Source organism: Squalius cephalus (genome assembly GCF_949319135.1).
Source record: "Squalius cephalus genome assembly, chromosome: 15".
NCBI lineage: Eukaryota > Metazoa > Chordata > Actinopteri > Cypriniformes > Leuciscidae > Squalius > Squalius cephalus.
This window is the reverse complement of record NC_137136.1, coordinates 21,799,078-21,820,471: the sequence shown is the minus strand read 5'-3', so window position 1 is coordinate 21,820,471 and position 21,394 is coordinate 21,799,078. Positions and strand designations below refer to the sequence as shown.

The 21,394-nt window shown below is 37.2% G+C and overlaps 2 protein-coding genes across 2 annotated transcripts; both read left to right on the top strand.

The window, feature by feature from the left end:
- Positions 1-5,441: 5,441 nt before the first annotated feature.
- LOC307173058 (uncharacterized protein) lies at positions 5,442-8,352 on the top strand (the record flags this gene model as incomplete). The annotated part of the gene is made up of 3 exons (XM_079895862.1): positions 5,442-5,516; positions 6,640-8,218; positions 8,343-8,352. The coding sequence occupies exons 2-3, from the start codon at positions 6,744-6,746 to the stop codon at positions 8,350-8,352; spliced, it is 1,485 nt and encodes a 494-aa protein (XP_079751988.1). The 5' UTR covers positions 5,442-5,516; positions 6,640-6,743.
- Positions 8,353-8,467: 115 nt separating this feature from the next.
- Positions 8,468-20,462, top strand: tnxba (tenascin XBa). The gene is made up of 14 exons (XM_079895656.1): positions 8,468-8,913; positions 9,085-9,288; positions 11,020-12,063; positions 12,811-12,933; positions 13,064-13,207; positions 16,203-16,322; positions 16,400-16,555; positions 17,503-17,624; positions 17,718-17,850; positions 17,936-18,087; positions 19,053-19,149; positions 19,338-19,499; positions 19,587-19,750; positions 19,914-20,462. The coding sequence occupies exons 1-14, from the start codon at positions 8,514-8,516 to the stop codon at positions 20,028-20,030; spliced, it is 3,138 nt and encodes a 1,045-aa protein (XP_079751782.1). The 5' UTR covers positions 8,468-8,513; the 3' UTR covers positions 20,031-20,462.
- The last annotated feature ends 932 nt before the right edge of the window (positions 20,463-21,394 follow it).

Below are 21,394 nucleotides of genomic sequence, written 5' to 3'. Positions count from 1 at the left end.
AAGTCATTAGTAAACATTGCAAGATGGCTATGGATGAATACCAGTTGAATACCAGTGGCTTTGGCCGCTACAATGAACGAGTTAGACTTGGCTTTTTATCTAAAACAGGAACAGAAGACGCCGCTCGAATCGTTCCTTTGCAAGAAGGACGTTTTTGCTGTTTCGCCGACCGGATACGGTAAGAGTATAATCAGAGAATGTCTAATAAGGTTAGCTCCGCTGGTAGCTGGGGTTTATTGTTGTGATTGGTCGTAGTGTTATCCAATTGCGTGCAGCGAGATTTTCAAACGCACGCTTGGTGTCGCCCCTCGAGCTGGGCGATTTTCATTAGTCGACGCCAGACCATTAATCTTTTAGATTTAGGTCTGGATTTCCAGGCTAGCTTCATGAGGCTTCATTTGCCCATCCCTAAGAGGATCTGGTGGCTAACTTTGTCAAAAGCAGCAGACAGATCCAGCAAGATGAGTACTGATGATTTACATTTACTCAGAATAAACTTTAAATTCCTTCAGGAAAACTGGACGCAAAAACATGGGAAACAGAACAACACCAATAACAACAAGATGAGACCAACTGAAAATCGGGACAATATATACAAACTCAAACCAATCAAGGAAATGAGAAACAGGTGTAGCAAACAGGGATGCTCCAATCAGTTTTTTGCAGCCAATACCTGCTACTATGGCAACAAAAGCAAACAAGGAAACAGAACAGGAAACAGTGACAAACCAAATCAAAAACCAGAAACAGACTAACCGTGACAAACAGCTTAAGATGTCAACCAGGCATGGACCCACTTATACCAGCAAGAGACCAGTTACTGTGTTCCAAAACATAGCTAGGCCTATATAACTTTTTTTTTTTTTAATTATGCAATGACTGGATGTTTACTTTATTATTTATTATAATTTTCATGATATTATTAATTATATATCATTACAGACTTAATTAAATATCTGCATGTAAATATTTGTTAATAAGCAAAGCATAAACATTATTTGTGTACAATACAGATTTTTTTATTTATTAAATTATTAGTGTGCATTTAGATTATACATTTAGCATATTTAGCCTGTTAATATTAAGCCATTCCCATAAACCGCAAAAGATAATCTATAAATTACTAGCAAATGCAAATACAACTGTGTTCTGTTCAAATAGTAGTAAATAAAAAGCTTTCCACAGAAACAAATGAGCAATACACTATGGCCCAGTTTCACAGACAGGGCTTAGATTAAGTCAGGATTAGGCCTTAGATCAATTAGGACATTTTAGTAGATTTTATAAACATGCATTAGACAAAAACATTACTGGTGTGCATCTTGATACAAAACGATGGTACAGATATTTAAAAAAAAATGTCACTGCATGTTGCTTTCAGTTAAAACAATCAAACATTTTAGTCAAGGACTTAAGCCTTGTCTGTGAAACCGGGGGCATAACGTCTAATGTAATTTTTGACTCATAAATTCCCAGAAGTGCTTGTCAGTACATGGTTGTTTTGTTAGGTGTGCACACAGCTCAAGGCTTGGCACTGCTTTGACTAGGAGGGTAAGGTCAGGTCAGCAACCGAACCGTGGTTCCACTGATGTGGGCCTGCTTTATCATGATATAAATATCATACAAGAGGGGGCGCTAGTGCGCAGAGGCCACCCATAAAGTCCCATCAGCTGACATGACAGACACTCTCTGTGTTCCAGTAGAGGACCTTCACACTGAAACTTTCATCGGGTGTTGGTGTAACCGTATGCTTCTGTAGTCTGCGTTGTGTTGGAAATCAGTGAAGAACGACAGGAGAGCGTCAGATTGGGTCTGCATAGGGAATGTATTTTTATATAGACAGGCCGTCGCGCCAGCTTCAGCTCACACATCAGTAACACAGTACACTCTTCAGCCGTTTCTCAATACCAAGTACGCAAAGTTCGGACTTGAGTCCTTGGTAGTTCGGACTTGACAAGTTCGACTCAGGAGAACGAACTCCCGAGGACGGGAGGACGCAAGTCCGATAATTCTGAAATGGAACAGCGGCGTACTTGATAGCGTCACTCAGCTCGCTCTGGCTACTCCGGTTACCTCTTTAGGTATATCTAGGCTACAAATAAAACAAAATATGTTATAAACCACCACTCTGCCTCTTTTCATTTTCATTTAAAAAAATCTTAAACATAATGGCCACACAAATGTGGTTCAGGCAACGCAATTGATTCACTGCATATTTATAACAACACGAAATATAAAGCACAAACCTGACTGTTTTTGTTTTCATTTTAAAAATATGATAAATAAAAAACATTATAATATTGATCATTAAAACTAACATTTAGCAAAAAGAGACAGGGTTGTGTCATTTTATTTTATTATATATGTACATACAGTGAAGAGAATGTAGGCAACATGTATAATAAAATATAATAAAATGTTTTAAATATATAAAATAAGATGGCATAACCTTTTTTGTTAAATGTCAGTTTTAATGATCAATAATAGCCATTATAAAAGTATAAGTAGCCTAAAAGGTATAAGAAGCTATACAATAATAAAGCAAACGATTCAGTCAAACATAAGTCAGCTCTCTAGGCTACAACGTTAAAGTTAAATAGACTAAATAAAGCTATGAAACTTCACTTTGCCCTCAGCTTAACGTTTTGCCGGGGAACAAATTATAGATTAATGAGACAAATAAAATAAATAAATAAATAAATCGTCCGTTAGATATACACAAGACGATTTATATCTCATGTTAAACCACTAGACTAGAGACATCCGAGCCAGCGGCAAACGTCAGCAGCACTAACCGAGGAAAGGCTGTTCTCGGCTGGGTACATGAGCGCCGAGCGTCCGATTGGCTGGATCTCGCAACTCCGAAAACGTCAGATAAAATTTTCAAATAGGCGCTGTCTTTATAAATAAACCAAAGATTTGAGCTTTAAACAACTACATTCTCGCCTGAAATACTCTTACAGCAATTACACTTACAATTACAAATACAATTACAGCAGTATTTTTAAATTACGTGAGGTTTCTCCTCTGCTATTGACGCTTGCTGGTTGGTGTGAGATGCATTCTGGGATACCTGGCTGTCTCAAGTCCGCACAAGTCACGTCTCAATGCATCCTCGGTAAAAGGGGCGGATCAAGAACACATCCGGGGATTTGAACTGTACTTGGCTAGATGTGAACCATCACCTCCTTACAGACCCTTTTTAATGTATTTTTACAAACACTTGTTTAAACAATTGTAGAACAGCCTTAATTGTATATTAACAGGAAAATCTTGTGAAATAAAACCATTTTAACCTCGTTACATTGGCTTGAGAAAGTCTAGCCTGAAAGTTTGAAATATATATATATATACAGTACCAGTCAAAAGTTTGGAAACATTACTATTTTTAATGTTTTTGAAAGAAGTCTCTTATGCTCATCAAGCCTGCAGTTAAAAAAAACAAAAAAAAACAAAAAAAAAAAACCAGTAATATTATGAAATATTATTACAATTTAAAATAATGGTTCTCTTTTTTAATGTATTTTAAAATGTAATTTATTTTTGTGATGCAAAGCTGAATTTTCATCAGCAAGTACTCCAGTCTTTGGTGTCTTATGATCCTTCAGAAATCATTCTAATATGATGATTTGATACTCAGTTATTATCAATGATGGAAACAGTTGTGCTGTTTAATATATTTTTTGGAATACTTTTTTCAGGATTCATTGATGAGTAAAACGTTAACAGCATTTATTCATAAAAACAGCATTTATTCAAAATAAAAACATTTCTAACAATATAAATCGTTACCATCACCTTTTATCAATTTAACGCATCCTTGTTGAATTAAAGTACTAATTTCTTTAAAAAAAAATAGTTATTGTTCCCAAACTTTTGAACGGTATTGTATATTGTTACAAAAGATTTCTATTCTAAATAAATACAGTTCTTTTTAACTTTTTATTCATCAAATAATCCTGAAAAAAGTATCTCAGGTTATAAAACAAATAATAAGCAGCACAACTGTTTCCAACATTGATCATAAATCAGCATATTAGAATGATTTCTGAAGGATCATAAGACACCAAAGACTGGAGTACTTGCTGATGAAAATTCAGCTTTGCATCACAAAAAGAAATTACATTTTAAAGTATATTAAAAAAGAGAACCATTATTTTAAATTGTAATAATATTTCATAATATTACTGTTTTTTTTTTTTGTTTTTTTTTTGTTTTGTTTTTTTGTTTTTTTTTAACTGCAGGCTTGATGAGCATAAGAGACTTCTTTCAAAAACATTAAAAATAGTAATGTTTCCAAACTTTTGACTGGTACTATATATATATATATATATATACATGTGTGTGTGTGTGTAATGATATGTATTCTGGGTTGTTGCTAGGGTGTTGCTATGCTTTTGCTAGGGTACTCAGGGCAGTTGCTATGGTACTTGCAGTGGTTGCTAGGGTACTCATGCTAGTTGTTAGGGTGTTGCTATGCGGTTGGTAGGGTTAGGGTGGTACTCAGGGTGGTTGCAAGGGTTTACTATGTGATTGCTAGAGTATCAGGGTGGTTGCTAGGGTGTTACTATGCAGTTGCTGGGGTGCTCAGGTAGGTTTATATGGTGTTTCTATGCAGTTGCTAGAGTACTCTGGGTTGTTGGTGGGTGTTGCTATGTGGTTGCTTGGATACTCAAGGTGGATGCTGAGGTGATGCTATGCGGTTTCGAGGCTATTCTAGGTGGCTGATAGGGTGTCACTATGTGGTTGCTTGGGTACTTGGGAGTGTTTGTTAGGGTGTTGTTATGCAGTTGCTAGGGTTTCTGGATGGTTGCTAGAATGTTACTGTGAAGTTGCTAGTGCATATTATAGCGTTGTTAGAATATTTCAGAACGAAAACATGCTTGGATGGATGGATGGATGGATGGATGGAAGGATGGAAAGATAATACAAATAAATTTTGATCAAATGAAAATGAAATGGAATGGTACATTTGTGTTAATAACAGTGATCAAAGTGTAAATGTTGCTATTTTAAAAATTATAGTTTGATTTGTACAATTATTACAACCTCAAAGATAATAGCAGGATGTTTGGGTGAACTGTCCCTTTAATACAGGTTGAAACAATAAAAAAATATATTATACATGAATGTTTGTTAAAACAATTCTGGAGGACAGCATTCACGTCACGTAGATCAATAACAGATCAATAGAAGTAACACAGGAAAGAAACTGCTTAGATTGATGAACTTAGTAAGTCTGGTTAACTGTTCAAAGAATTTTATGTCAAGAGAGATAGTTTTGCAAACACTCACAAAAACGTTCAGGAGCAGGGAAAATGCTCAATGTAAATTGGCAAGGAGGCGGAGTATGGAAAAAACTTTAAGTATGAAGAGATTTGATTGACCCAGGTCCTCTTGGCTAGTGGAGCTCCTGTTCACTGTCTCTTATTCTCAATCAGTCACAGGAGGTTCTCAAAGCTGATGGAAGGAGCCTAATACAACACAGATCAGGACAGAAGCAGCTCCAAACACAGGTAAGACAAATTTTATTACACATTATTGTACTAAAATAATATTATTACTATAAGCATTGTATCCATTGCTATAATTAATTAATGGCAGTAAGAATAACTGTAATTATAAGTGGGCTTAATGTTTTGTATTGCAAAAATAATGGTCAGTTTAAGATTACATAAAACTGCAGATGATTCAATAAGAATGAAATAATAAAAATATAAATATTTATTCAATATTTATGATGTACATTTTATTCAGCAAGGAAGCAAAAAATCAACCAAAAGTGACAGTAAAAACTGTTCTGAAAGAATTTAATTTAAAATAAATCTATTCATCAAAGAAAAATGTATGACAGTTTCCCAAAATGTCCCAAACATTGATAATAATAAGAAATGTTTCTTGAGCAGCAAATCAGAATAGAATGATTTCTGAAGGATCATGTCACACTGAAGTCTAGAGTAATAATGCTGTAAATTCAGCTTTGCCATCACAGGATAGACAACAGTTATTTTAAATTGTAATAATATATCACAATATTGCTGTTTTTACCGTATTATTGATCAAAGAATTGCAGCCTTGGTGAGCTTAAGACACTACTTTCAAAAACATTAAAAAAAACTTACCAATCCCAAACCCTTGAATGGTAGTGTTTTGTATTATTATTATTAATTGTTTTTTTTTTTTTTTGAAATATATATGGAATTGAACTCAAAATTTTTATCAGTTTTCAATTTCAAAAACGTATTAAGGGCCAGTCTGAACAGAAGCCTTTACGTGGCTAAGATTTTTTTGGGATGCCTCTGTGGTGAGCACTTAAATAAGATTGGAATATTTTTTTAAAAACTGTCAGTTTTCAGTTGGCTAAAATTATGTACGAGTTTAGTCAAAGACATACAGTCCCTGTGAGAAGACAGTGCGGCTCTGTTTCTGCAGTACAGTCCCTCTGCTGATAGGGGTTTGGGGGCTTTTTCCAAAAATGCAGTCTTCAGCTCAGCGAGCCCAGCTCATGTAAGCCTAAAATATATTTGAAAGACATGTATTTTATATTTACACAAATTTGAGCAGTAAATGAATGAATGTGTGACTAAGCATGAAACGTCACGCCAAGGCAAACTAAAGGAAACCTTTTCTCTTTTTCAGGGAACAGATCTGTCATATCCCAAGTACTTGTAAGATAGTTGAGAAAAATAAATATAAAAACTTGCAATTCTGATTTAGGTTTTATATTATTAGTCCTAATTTGTATGAAAGTCAATGCCAACTTATTTCAGCATAAAATGTTAATCTCAATAGTTTTTCTCCTCGTCCTAAGTCCCGTGTCTTCTCTTCAAGGCACACATAATGAGAAAAAAAATGACACTACCAAATTAATGGGCCACACTATTAGCCATAATGTTCCAAAGCTAGTAACTACATCAACCACCAAAGCTCATGCTGCTTCTTCAAAAAGTAGTAGCGCCAATCAGACTCTTATGTCCACCCCGAAGCCTGTCGTGGATGGTCTCCAGAAACCTGTGCCTTCTCTTCAAGACACACTTAGCGAGAATAAAAATTATTCTTCTAAATCAAGAGTGAACGCTATTAATCTTAATGTTCAGAAACCAGTAACCACATTATCAAACTCCAAAATGAAAAACCAAACTCAATCTGCTTCCTCAAAAACTAGCAGCATCAGTCACACTCTCCCATCCACTACAAAGCCTGCTGTTGATGGTGTCCAGAAACCTGGGCCTGCTCTCCCAGGGAAACTTAATGAGAAGAAAAATTATTCTGCCAAGTCAAGAGCCCACACCAGTGGTCTTAATGTTCCAAATCTAATGACTACAGCATTGAAGACTAAAATGAAAAACCAGACTCATCCTACTTCCTCATTAACGAGCAGCATCAATCAGTCTCCTCCATCCACTGCTAAGATTGTTGTGGATGAAAGCTCACTTAGCGAGAAGAAAAATTCCACTTTGAAGTCAACAGATCAAACTATTAAGGTTAATGTGTCAAAGACGGTGACTATAGTATTAAACACCAAAACGAAAAACCAGACTCAATCTACTTCCTCAAAAATTAGCAACGTCGGTCAGCCTCAAGACATTGCACAGAAACATGTACCTTCTCTTCAACATCCACTTAATGAGAAGCAAAATTCTACTGTGAAGTCAACGGCCCAAACTATTAAAGTTGTGACTACGTTGTTAAACACCAAAATATCCTCAACATCTAGTAAAGTGAATCAGACTCTCCCATCCTTTAAAAAGCCTGATGTGGACACCATCCAGAAACCTGTGCAAAGTGTAAAGTCAGCAGTCAACACTATAAAACTTAATGTTCAGAAACCAGTGACTACATTATTAAAGACAAAAACGAAAGACCAAACTAAATCTACTTCCTCAACAACTAATAGAGTGAATCAGACTCTCTCATCCTCTTCCAAGCATGATGTGGTCACCGTCCAGAAACCTGTGCAAAGTGTACAAAACCCAATTAGTGAGAAGAAAAATGTCACTACTAAGTCAATCATCAACACTATTAATCTTAATGCTCAGAAACCAGTAACTACATTACTAAAGACCAAAATGAAAAACCAAATTCAATCTACTTCTGCAAAAAACAGTAGCATTGATCAGACTCTTCCATCCTCTTCGATGCCTGCTGTAGATGTTGTTCAGAAACCTGTGTCTTCTCTTCCAGCTACATTTGGCGAGAAGAAAAATACTACTACCAAGTCAGTAAGCCACACTATCAGTGTTAACCCTTCAAAGCCAGTATTCACCAAAATGAAAAACCAAACTCTTTCTGCTTCCTCAAAACCTAGTAGCAACAATGAATCTCTTTCATCCACACCAAAGTCTGCTGTAGATGTCCAGAAACCTGGCCCTTCTCTTCAAGACACACTTAACAAAAAGAAAGATTCCACTTTAAAGTCTAAGACCCAAACTATCAGTCATAATGTTCCCAAGCTAACTACATTACAAAATCAGACTAATTCTACTTCCTCAAAAATCAATCAGACTCAGTCAATGTCCCAAACTATCAATGTTAATTCATCAAAGCCAACACAAAAACAAACTCAATCTACTTCTTCAAAAATTAGCAAGGTCAATCAGACTGATGCATTCACTGCCACACCTGTAGTGGATAGTGTCCATAATCCCACTAAAGACAAACCTGCAGAGAGTTCACCAGTTAAAGTAGTCATCACTGAGGGTTGCGTTCAACATGAGTCTCACATAGATGCAGGGAACATTACCAAAGTACGAGAAACAGAGCTAAGTTTGAATCCAGGATCTCCTCTGGTTATGACTCATCACATCAGCCTGGTACAAGGAGCCTGCACAGGAGGATGTGAGACGCAGATGGCCGCACTGAGGGACAGAGTTGAGTTTCTAGAGAAAGAGATGTCAGTGATTAAAAAAATGTGTAAGTAAAATGATGTACTAACAAAAATCCTAAAAAAAAAAAAAAAAAAAATTTTGTTAACCATTACTATGGTATTTTAATGGCTCTGGCAGAAACAGATGTCTAGAGTAATTGTTGTGAATTGAAACTAGATGAACTGGTTTTAAGTCACACTGTACCATCTATCTTCAGGTGTCCAGTGCTCAGGAGAGCAGTGCCCTAAAAACTGTAGTGGCCAGGGCAAGTGTGAAGGAGGAAAGTGTGTATGTTTCCAGAGCTTCAGTGGCCCTGACTGCAGTGGAAAAACATGCCCCTCTAACTGCAACAAAAAAGGGAAGTGTGTGAAGGGAAAGTGCATGTGTCAGACTGGTTTTACAGGCCTAGACTGCAGTAAGGGTAAGTAAAGCATATGAGAGTCAACCACATTTTAAACTTCAACGTTTAATGGAATAGTTCACTACAAAAATGTAATTCGGTCATCATTCACTTACAATCATGTTATTCCAGTGTTGTATGTCTTTCTTTAATCCATAGAACATAAAAGGAAACATTTAGCAGACTGTTTATGCTGCTTTCGTGAATGGTGACCAATGTCACAGATATGTTTAGTTTGATTGTGTTTTAGTTTGGATGTGTTTCTATTTGCCTGTTTTCCCTTTGCTTGTTTGTTTCTATGGTTTCTGGTTACGCACCTTTGTTAATTATCTTACCCTGTCTATTTAAGTCCTTAGTTTCCTTTGGGTTCGGTCTCATTTGAGTTTTGTTGCTATATTTCCTATATTTCCCAAGAATTGTGATTAACTGTTCTTGTTGATATTCCTATACATTGTGCGATTATTACAGCCACCAACCAGGGGCTTTCAAACTCCAAAAATTACAAAAAGTAGCAGAAAAGTATTATAAAGTAGTCCATATGACCTATACACTATGCTCATACTTTTGAAGTCTTGGGGCGTGTGTCTACCAAATCGTTGTTTTCCCTGCTAGCATATTTTTCCAATTGGTTTCAATTGGACCGCCACTTTTTTTTTTAAATGCCAAGAGCGTAATGAGGCACTGAGCGCTCAACATTTTTTACTGGTTGCCGAGATTTGAAGAATGTTCAACTTTGGGTAAAACTGTCTCATCACTGTCACTTCTTACACAGACATCCAATCACAGTGAAGGTGGGGCAGGAAAAATACCACACTGATTAACTGTCAAATTCTGCTTGTACAACGTCAACAAATGACAACAATAAGCATAATAACGGAACAAAATCATTTAAAACAAGAGCCAGAGCAAATACTTTATCAACATTTTTATTTAGAAACAATACAGAAACAAACTTTCTCTGAAATGAGATACTAGTTACACTTCCGCTGATATTCTGTATCATAGCAAGCAAAGCGTCTCAACTGAAAAACCCGCTGCTCTGCCAAAACGCTCTCAAGTGCCCACAGCAAGGTGTTTTCAGCAGAGCACCTTTTGTTTCCAGCTGGCTTAAAAACACTTTGGTGGACACCCTGTCTTAATGCAAGGAAAAGATGGACATCTGTATGTAAGATGAAATACAAAGTTCTGTCATGAAACTCTATCCGTCTTCTGTTCCTCTTTTAGATAAAAAGCCAAGTCTAACTCATTCATTGTAGCGGCCAAAGCCGTTTCAAACAACTGGTGTTCATCCATAGCCATCTTGCAATGTTTACTAATGACTTTGATGTCACAGCACTGTCGTCATCTGTTTAGCTCGCCTCTGGCCCGCCTATATCAGATAACCCAATGTGATTGGTGCAGCTCGGATACAAGGGCATATTTAATGAGCATCATTACTCAACGCCAGAGTAAACTCGCTGAGCAAATTCAACTTGTGCTCTCGCGAGAACTCTGGATTTCCAGGGTAATGCCAAACACTTGTCGTGACAGAACTACTTTTATCATTTTAAATGGTGCTTTTTATAATGTTAAAGCTCCCAATCCATTTTCATTATGTGGAGCACAAACATGATGCCCATTTCATTTTGTGTTTCACATAAGAAAAAAAATTATGCCTCATGAGGGTGAAATATGATTATAGAATTTTCATTTTGGGATGAGATATTTAAGAATGTATCTAGTCTCACTCTGAGTGACTTTTGCTTTTCCTAGGTGTTGACAAAAAGATCCCAGTAACTGTTGAAACTGTGACTATGAAGATATCCACTGTCAAGCCAGACACAAAATCTGTGAAAACAAAGCCAGACAAGACCATACTTGTGAAAAAGACAGATACAAAGGACCCAAAGAAAGACACCACAGCTAAGCCAACATTGTCCACAGGTAAAGTCCAGTCCAATACCACAAAAAGTGACAAGATTATTAAGACTATTGGCCAAGTTCTGATAAAGCATGAAGGTAGAAGACGTCATGAGCAAGCAAAAACAAAAGTCATAAAACTGGATTTAGACAAGAAATCCCAAACGGACAAGAAAAATAATCTTAAAGATGAACCTGTCTATCAGAATATGACTCAACGATTTGTGAAGAAGTTTGATGAAACCTCCAAAGTTCTAGAGAACTTGGTTAAAGGCACCAAAGAATCATCTAATGTAACTACATCCAGGACAAAGGTTTCTACGAGAACTGCAGGTGATCAAGGGCTGGAAAGCAAGACTAATGTTACATTTACTAAAAAAGACAAGAAGCTATTCCATGGCAATGTAACAACAATTCTCAAAGCAGAGAGGAATCCTGGTAAGCATATAAATGGGACAAGTATTGAATCCAAAACTCATATGAAGCATTTTAACAAAACTAGCAGCAGATTATCAGTCATTGGATCAGTGGAGGTTCATAATATCACCTCTACTGGGTTCATTTTATCTTGGGAAACTTCTAAAGACACATTCAAGAACTTCACTGTAACAAGAAGGGAAATCAAAGCAGGAAATGAAGATTCAGAGAAAATTCAGGATGGAGCAGCAGCTGAAAATGTAACAGATGTCCAAAGGCCCGGTTCAAACAGAACTTCAACTAAAGTCCACGGTAACAAACTTGAAGGAAGGACTGTGAAAAAGTTCTCACAAGTTATCCCTGGTACAGCACGGTCGTATCATTTCAAAGGCCTTCAACCTCAAATGCGGTACTCTGTTTCCTTGTTTGGCTCTGGTCTTGGTCTACGATCCAAAATTCATCGTCTTACTTTATCAACTGGTAGGTTTCCCATATTTCCTGCTTTGGTTCACTGCAATAAACACCAGTGAAGAGCATTTACCCTTCTGCGGTGTGCTGGTAGCATTTCCATGAATACATGGGATACAGTACCTTGTACATTTTAAATATTGACATTGGCATGACCCATTTATACTATTTTTGTCATAAATAACAGGCATAAGTTCAGTGACATCAGGAGCACAAAATAGCCTTAGATTTTCTTTGGCTGTCAATTTCCAGTTCTAAAATTAATGATGTGTACTGTATTGTTGAATGGTGAAGTTCACCATGCAATTATTTTAAGAGTGAATTCACCAATTGATTACTTGGATAATATGGCATATTTATGTAAGAATATAAATATTAATATAAATGTAGAACTCTAAAATACACATTTGTGCTGAAATTTTGAATGTCATTACCTTCAGTTTGAACTGCAACAAAATTTGAGGTTTTTTTTTTGGGGGGGGGGGTTGTTTGTTTGTTTTTTGAAAGATTTATTTTTGGTGATTTTTGACTTTTTATTGTGATAGGATAGTATAGAGTGGACAGGAAGCAAGGTGGGAGAGAGAAGGGGGACAGGATCGGGAAAGGTCCACGAGCTGGGATTCGAACTCGGGTCGCCCAAAGCGCAACGTTATTTGTTGGCGCGCTGCCCGCAAGGCTATTCGACTGTTTGTTTGTTTTTTGACTGCGTTGTTCAACTTCTAAATGACATTTCACCCCCTTACCATCTTTTTTTTCCAGGCCCTGAGCCACCCACTGACCTGATGTTCAGCAATATAACAGAGACTTCTGTTTCAGTCTCCTGGGGAAAACCTAAAAGCATAGTAGCAGAATTTAAAGTCACGTACACCAACATTGTGACTGGTACTGAAAATGTTTTTGAGTTATTCTGCTTTTCTGCTTCAACTATTAAGTGTGTGCACCATTGCTGATGTGCCACAATAAACTGAGTCTGAGATGTGATTTTACAATGCTTTACTCTTTTATGCTGCAGGCGAGAGTGGCTCCATGTCTGTTGACTCTCAACTGTCCCATGTTCTCCTGTCTAAGCTCTCTGCTGGCTCCACTTATGATATTACTGTGAGCTCAGTCCTGGACACACTCAAGAGCGAGCCAATCACAGCCTCCATCACTACAGGTGAGCACAAGGCTTACTTGTTTTTTTTTTTTGTTTTTTTTTTTTTGTTTTTTACTTGAAGTTATGGTTAAACAATACCTCTTACAGTATTTTCATTTTGATCCGATACCAAAAACCAACACACTGGATTTTAGTGATTTAAAATCAAAGAGTCTAGGTAAGGAATAAATAAAGGCAGGGATTTTTTTTTGTTGCCCAAGCTATACACTTCACAGGAAACCTTTAGCTAAGACATCCAACCCGAGGGACTGCGAAGCTGACAGTGAACCACTCGGCCTGGATCTCAGAGACGGGGTATCCAGGGGAGCATGACTCAGCATGGCGCTTACAAACCTTGCCAGCGAGGGGAGTTTCTATGCTCGATCCACAGATCTACCCAGCGCTTGTGTTTCAAAGCACTGAGGAGGCCTGAGAAGGCCTAAAGGTTGATCTAACTGGGAGGCCTCTTGAGAGGCCTACGACTGTCTGACCAGACTCAGGAGTCCGCATACTCATGGTGACCCTCAGTGAGGGGAGCACATGGTCCACCTTGTAGGAAAACCAGGCTCAGGCAAACCAGAAATGCTTTAGCAGAACCCCTAGTATAGCCTAGGCCAGCAACTACGGCGGCCCTGGTGAGGGTCAGCCTGTAAGCATAGATCTGCTTGAGGGCTCAGAGAAGCCACAGCCTCAAGACAGAGATGTCTCATATGTAAGAAACTAACTGCCACGAACCAGAGAAGTTGGGGACTGAGCTACATGGTGGCGTGATAAGGCCAACTGCCTGATTTGGCTGATCGTAATCGGGGCTCGCCTCCAGAGAGGCCGACTGAGGCCAATTGTCTGATTGGCCAGTGAAATAACAGTCGAGCACCCCATGATGGGGCTCAGGGTCAGGAAGGTCTGCTGAGGTCAGAGCCTGACCATCAAGACTACTGTTTGTATACCCGTCACTCAAGACTCACTTATAGGATTAAAGAGGCCCACTGAAGCAAGTCAGTGCTGTCAGCCATTTTCACACTGCTGGGGACTTGCCTATCAGGGAGGTCTGGTCGGGTCTACTAGCTGATAGCTACTCCAACCTGCATTACTTTTCTCACCCCCGAATGCAGAGAAGGGGGCGGGCCTTGGCGAATAGTTAAGCCACAGATCTACCCAGCGCTTGTGTTTCAAAGCACTGAGGAGGCCTGAGAAGGCCTAAAGGCTGATCTAACTGGGAAGCCTCTTGAGAGGCCTATGACCGTCTGACCAGACTCAGGAGTCCGCATACTCATGGTGACCCTCAGTGAGGGGAGCACATGGTCCACCTTGTAGGAAAACCAGGCTCAGGCAAACCAGAAATGCTTTAGCAGAACCCCTAGTATAGCCTAGGCCAGCAACTACGGCGGCCCTGGTGAGGGTCAGCCTGTAAGCATAGATCTGCTTGAGGGCTCAGAGAAGCCACAGCCTCAAGACAGAGATGTCTCATATGATGGCTGCAAAAAACGCTCAGCCTGTATGAAAATCTAAACAGAGCTCAGGGTAGCGATGTACTCAGGACGAAACAATGTCAGACGGCCCCGTGGGCTGGACATAAAATCTATCTGAAGCTCCAGCGTCAGTCTACACTCCAAAATCTCTTTTTAATTTTTTTTTTTTTTTTTTTTTTTTGGGAGGAGACAAACTACTCTACCCCGAGGTGGCTAATAGCCCAAGGGCTAACACAGATGTGTCTCAGAAATAAAACAAGCGGCAGCATAAAACAATTCCATTTTTTCTAGAATGACGTTCTGCCACTTAGCGCTCCGCTAACATTCCATTTAAGTGAATGAGTGGCGGCCTCAAAAAGCTCTCATCATGAGAGGAAGCCTAAGCTATTAACATAGTTCCTTACCACTAGAATGAGCGGTGGCACACCCCGTGAATTCACAAAAAGGAAGCCATCACATACTCACAAAAGACACCCATATAATTGGTGCTTCTTTATATCGTTCTAGCCACCTAACAGGGGAACTTCAGGGCCCTAATATCCAAGTTTACTTTACCTTACCTAAATGTACAATAACATGACCCCATAACTCTACACAGGGAACAAAAGGTCTGTAGAGAAATGTGCGTCTGTGCGTGCTCTTCACCAAGACAGAAAATGCACAGTTTCATGTGTGTCACCCGGAGTCAATTATCTTGGGCACGGGTCAGCACACTTCTGAAAACAATCAGCCTTCCCCGTTTGTTACATTTACAAACAGAACAATCTCTGAAGACGAAAAAGGTGAATGTCATGTTTGCAAGGCGCCCGGTATACTTCCGGGTCGCACGATGATGACATCGTGGGCTGTCGCAGGTCAATAGGATTGCCGTGATTCGATAGCAGTTTCAGACACCTGTCGCGCCTGAGGCGTTTCCCAAAGCGTCATTCGACCCAGTGCAAGTTCCCTTTCGAAAGGGAACAATATGCATAATAACAACATATTCTGTGTAAATTATTATATTTATTAAAATCATAAATGTATGCTACCTTACAGGGATATTACTTGTCCCTATCCCTAAATCCCACCCATACACCTACTCCTAACCCTACCCGATACTTTATTCCCACTGTTCTTTAACCTTCAGGCACTTTATTTCCATGTTTTGAACATTTTCTTAATTTTTTATTTTAAATAATGCTTCTCCAAGTTGGAAAAAGGGTGAAGAATGAGTTCGGAAAAAGGCCAATTCGAACGCGGGCAGGTAGTGTCCAAAGTTAAAGCCGCCCAACTTATGCTCTATAAATACTAAATATGAAAAATGCTTGTCATTTGATAGGCAGAAGTGTGAATGGTTCCTACACAACTATTACTAACACATTTTTTTCCACTTCAAAGCTTATGATACACATACATTTTCATGCTAAATAAATTGTAAAAAGTTTAAAGGATCAAGTTTCTAATATCAGGATTAATCCTCTTGATAAAATTATCGATTCAAGAACAATCTTCTCATCTCTATTTGATTTTGCAGTCATTGATGACTTTCACTTTTCTCTAAATCCCAGTGCCAGACTCTCCTACTGAACTAAAAGTGGTGAACATCACAGACACTAAAGCTCTGCTAGTATGGAAACCGTCCCAAGCTAAATTGGACAGCTATATCCTCAGTTATGGAACTACAAAATGTAAGTGCAGTCAAACCTATTAAATGGCTGGCTCTCCACTAACCATCATGACTTACTCAAGTTGTTTTGCTTTCTAGCTCCTAATGTGACTATTACAGTGACATTATCTGGCAGTACTGTGGAGCATCAGCTCAGAGGACTCCATAGATCTTCTTTGTACATGGTGAAAATCACAAGTCAAGTCAACCGCCTCCAGAGTAGCCCAGTCTCCACAACCTTTACAACAGGAAGTGGTGCGTAAACTGTCACGATTATGTTTACTCACCCTCAAGTAAACCACATGGCACAAAAGAAATATTGAAGTAACATAAAAGTAATTAAAAAAAAAGATTTTCATGACTGATAATCACTAAATATATTAAATACCATATTGTCTAAATAAATTTTTAAAGATTAAAACGTTCAAATTCATTGTTTTAAATGCTACAATGAAAAATTAGGCATAACAATAATGTACATTATAAAAATTGGATATTTATTTTGATATTTTCTAAATATTATATTTAACCGTGTTATTAAAGTATTAGTGCTTTTAAAGATTACCTTTTCTGTCATCTATAGTTCATTTAATTTATCTAAAAAAAAAAATAGCATGCACAATTAAATATCCAATATCAGCCAATTTCTGTAAAATACAAAAATCTGTAATTTCGAATGATATCCTTAGTTTTACTCATTATACAGTCACAGTTGGTGTGGAAAAATCTGCAAGTACTGCTTTTTGAAAGTATCCTTTTGAGATTTGAAGTACACTACAAATGCACATGCAATACTATTAAGCACACTACTTTTTCACAAGGGAACTTTAATGCATCTAAATGTTAAAATAAATCAAATTAAAACGCTCAATTAAAAATCCAGTATCAGCCAATTCTGCAAAATCGTAAAAATCTGTAAAATTCGCCTGAAATCCTTAGTTTTACTCATTATACCATCACAGCATGCATTTTCTGTAAAGCTGTTTTGAAACAATATGTATTGTGAAAAGCGCTATACAAATAAATGTAAATTGAATTGAATTAAATTGAACAGCTGGTGACAAAACTGTGTGATGAAGAGACCAAAACTGTGATTATTTATCACTGAAAATCCTCCTGTCCACCATAGTAGCTAAATATCCTCTATTGGATCTGCAATATCTAGTTTTTATCCTCTTTTTCCATGCATGTATGATTTCCAGGAGTGAAGCTTCAGGTAGTGACTCCTGCGGTGACCTTTCACTCAGCTGTGATTTCATGGAGGGCTCCCCGTGTGGCTTTCAAAAGTTATAGGCTCACATACCAGCTGAACGAGGAAGTCCAGGTGAATCAACGCATTCTCCAATCACTCAATAGCACCTCTCAGTCAAATTTAGCAGCCTTTCAACATTTTTCTCTGACCCTTGCTTATGAACAGGAGCTCATTTTAAATCCATCTGTGACGCACTATGAGCTTACTGGACTGGCAGCCTCCTCAAACTATACTGTGAAAATAGAGGGAGAAAGAGATGGACAGTACATCAGTTTTGTCTCCGCTGAGTTTACCACCGGTGCGTAATGATCTGTTTCTTAACTTTCACCCCTCGTTGCGTTCTATCTTTAAGAGATTTGAATTTCTTACTTCTTCCCCTGTAGCTATGCTCCCGCACCCATACCCCAAAGAATGCTCAGAGGTACAGATCAACGGGATGAAGGAGTCAGGAAAGGCTGAGATCTACCTTGAAGGGAAGGATGGAGAGCCAGTCTGGGTCTACTGTGACATGGAGACTGATGGAGGAGGCTGGACAGTAAGAAACAAAAGCCTGGATTGAGACCTCTAATACACTTACAGCTTTCCCCATGAAACTGTTGTTGGAGTGTGACATATTTCATATTTAGATCCTTTTTAAAACAGCCAATAGATTTGGTTTAAGTCACAGCATTGAACCTCTAGTGTCAAGCGTGACTTGCCTGATTTCATGGACAAAACAATTATGTGAAATGATATGCTCTTATACCCTTTGAAAAAAAGTACACTTTATCACACTTTTTCAAAAGAGTACTTATTATGGAACAATAACCAATAGGTAAGTAATAAGTAATAATTATGATTCCCTGAATACTGACCTCTCTACAATATACTTAAAAAAAAAAACATAAGTGTGAACTGAATGTAATGTTTTTACACTTAATTGCATGATAATTGCAATTAATTGAAAATTAATTATAGTTTCAATTTATATTAGATGCAATTAGTTGAGTTAAGAGTGCCTTTTTTATCTCTACATGTATTGTACTCAAGTTTTTATTGTAAACTAAGTCTACTTCTATTGAAACTTGTGTCATGCATTTAAATACATTTTAAATATATTATATTACAATTTAGTGCATTTAAAATAGGTACTGTAATAAAAGTAGTATTGAATAACACACTACAGTTAAAATTTTAATTAAGTACTTTGCATGTGCACTTCTTTAAACGCATAAAAATATTATTAAAACGTAAAGATTAAAAATGTACTTTAAAACTTTAAATACAAAAGTAATTAAAAAGTGCACTTTTTAGAGTAAACTAGTGTGTTAAGAAACATGGTCATATACTCTCTTTAAATACACTTAAATACATTTAAGTTGCCTTTTAAATAATTAATATTATATTATCTGCAAGTACAGTTTTTCTTTTTTAGATATACAAGATTTGAAGTAAACCTACATAAAGATTAAAGTGATTAAAGTTTTACTTGAATAAGACTTTGTTGTTTTGCAAATGCAGGTATTCCAGAGGAGAATGGATGGATCTACTGATTTCTTCAGGAGCTGGAGAGATTACAGCAAAGGCTTTGGTCTCCTGAGTGGGGAATTCTGGCTGGGTGAGATTTTCCACAGTGATTGTATTATTTTTTCAGAAACAAAAAAAATATTTTCAATTTAAACGATACATGAGGTTTCCACCTACAGAAAATCAGTTTAGAATATCAAATAGTTTTTTTTTTTGTTTTTTTATTAGCACATATTTTTTTGGTAAATATTATTTCCATTTTGCCCCAACTCTCCATAGGAAATGACATCCTTTACACTCTCACCAGTCTTGCTCCAATGAGCTTGCGAATTGACCTGCGTTCAGGAAATGACACAGCCTTTGCTCATTATGCCAACTTCAACGTTAACTCAGAGGCTAATCACTATGCAATCGAGCTGTCTGGATACTCTGGTACTGCTGGTAAGAGAAAAGATCATGCTTTGTAAAAAAAAAAAATATATTTTTGTAAGACTATATTCTGTATAGCTATATTCTTTCTTTTTCCAGGTGATTCCATGAAATATCACAACGGCCGTCCGTTCTCCACGAAAGACAAAGACCCAAACACCCTGAGTATCCATTGCGCTAAGGCCTACATGGGAGGCTGGTGGTATAAAAACTGTTACAAGGCAAACCTTAATGGTCTCTATGCCTCCTACACCGACAACAAGGTAGTACATCAGCAAATAGCGTTTCTGTATTTATTAATCTTAGGTTTGAAGTACAATGTTAAGAGGACCAAACTATAGCCATTATAGGGATACCAATTGGGCTTGAGTCTCAAATTGTCTCTCATTAGTGCAGATTTCTGAGTCTTTTCTTCTTTTCTCTTAGGGTGTGGTGTGGATAGACTGGAAGGGCAAAGATGCATCCCTCCCATTTACTGAGATGAAGCTTCGACCCTCCTATTTCAGTCAAACGATGCCAACAACCCCAAGAAGCCAGGGTTAAAACTGCAGAGTGAAGAGTTGCACATAGCGCAAATACACTGTACAAACTTCTACACACTGCTACTTCAGTATTGTATATTTACCAATATACACACAAAACAAAAACTGTAAAGAAATCTGATGGCAGCTTTGCAAAGAACATATCACAACCTCCAGCCAATCACAAAAACTTTTGTAAGTTAATATAAAGTTTTCAAAATGTTATGTAGACTTACAGTATGCATGTGTTGATGTATTTGTGTTAATAGTGACCCATCGTTGATGTTAACATTTCCGCTACTGGAATAACTGCACTGTCTTGCTCTATTGGTACTATTTTTTATTTTTTTTTATCTTTTCACATGACTGGTTTAGAATTCCTCTCTATGAATTTGTTTTACTTTTTATGTTCAACATATGTAGACAAAATCAATAAAAACAAAGTGCTAAATTGAGTTTTTGTGTATTATTCTTAATATTTCTTTATTATTTTTTATCATACTTACTAAATCTGCATATAATATAATATAATATAATATAATATAATATAATATAATATAATATAATATAATATAATATAATATAATATAATATAATATAATATAATATAAATATATTAATGCAGAATCAAAGCCAAATAACTTTATGGCAGTATTTGCATGTGTCAAGTAAGGCTTATGTTCATATCTGTATAATGATTCTATGCATTAGTGCACATGGACCCATCAGTGAATTATTACAGCATAACATTTCTTTACAGGCAAATCCTATTCCAAATATCCTTTTCCAAATGTCTGTTCAGTCCTGCTAAACTGCCAGTTGAAGCAGACTGGTTAAACAGTAATTCCTGTGAGGGCTGAAGGCTTAGATTGTGGTTTGGCTATAGACTAGATTCCACCATACCTGACACTATACTTCTTTGATTGGATTTTCAGGGTGGTAACTGTATTTCACTATATTCCTGAGCTTCTGCTGAATCACTGCTTTATTTGCAATGAATGGGGCCTTTCCTTCCAACGCCTTGCGGCAATATATCAGCATGGAGCTCGGCAGTAAAGGATATACAATAGCATGCACAGTTGCACTTAGTGTTAGAGTCCACTATTTATATGTACTTCCTTTTTTTTTTTTTAACTAAATAGAAACTTTGTTGATCATAAAGCCAATGGGCACTTGGTATCCTGTAATATCATTCATCAAATCGTAATGTTAGAGGTTAATTCTTCTTGCTTTGAGAGTAACATTGAGATAAAGGTCAAGATAATATTTACCTATCCTTGATGAGAGGATACTTTAAGAAACAACACTCAATCATGTGGATTGGAGCAGGGTTGGAGGAGGAATATAATAAAAGGGGGAGAGTAAAAGAAAAGCTTTCAGAGAGTT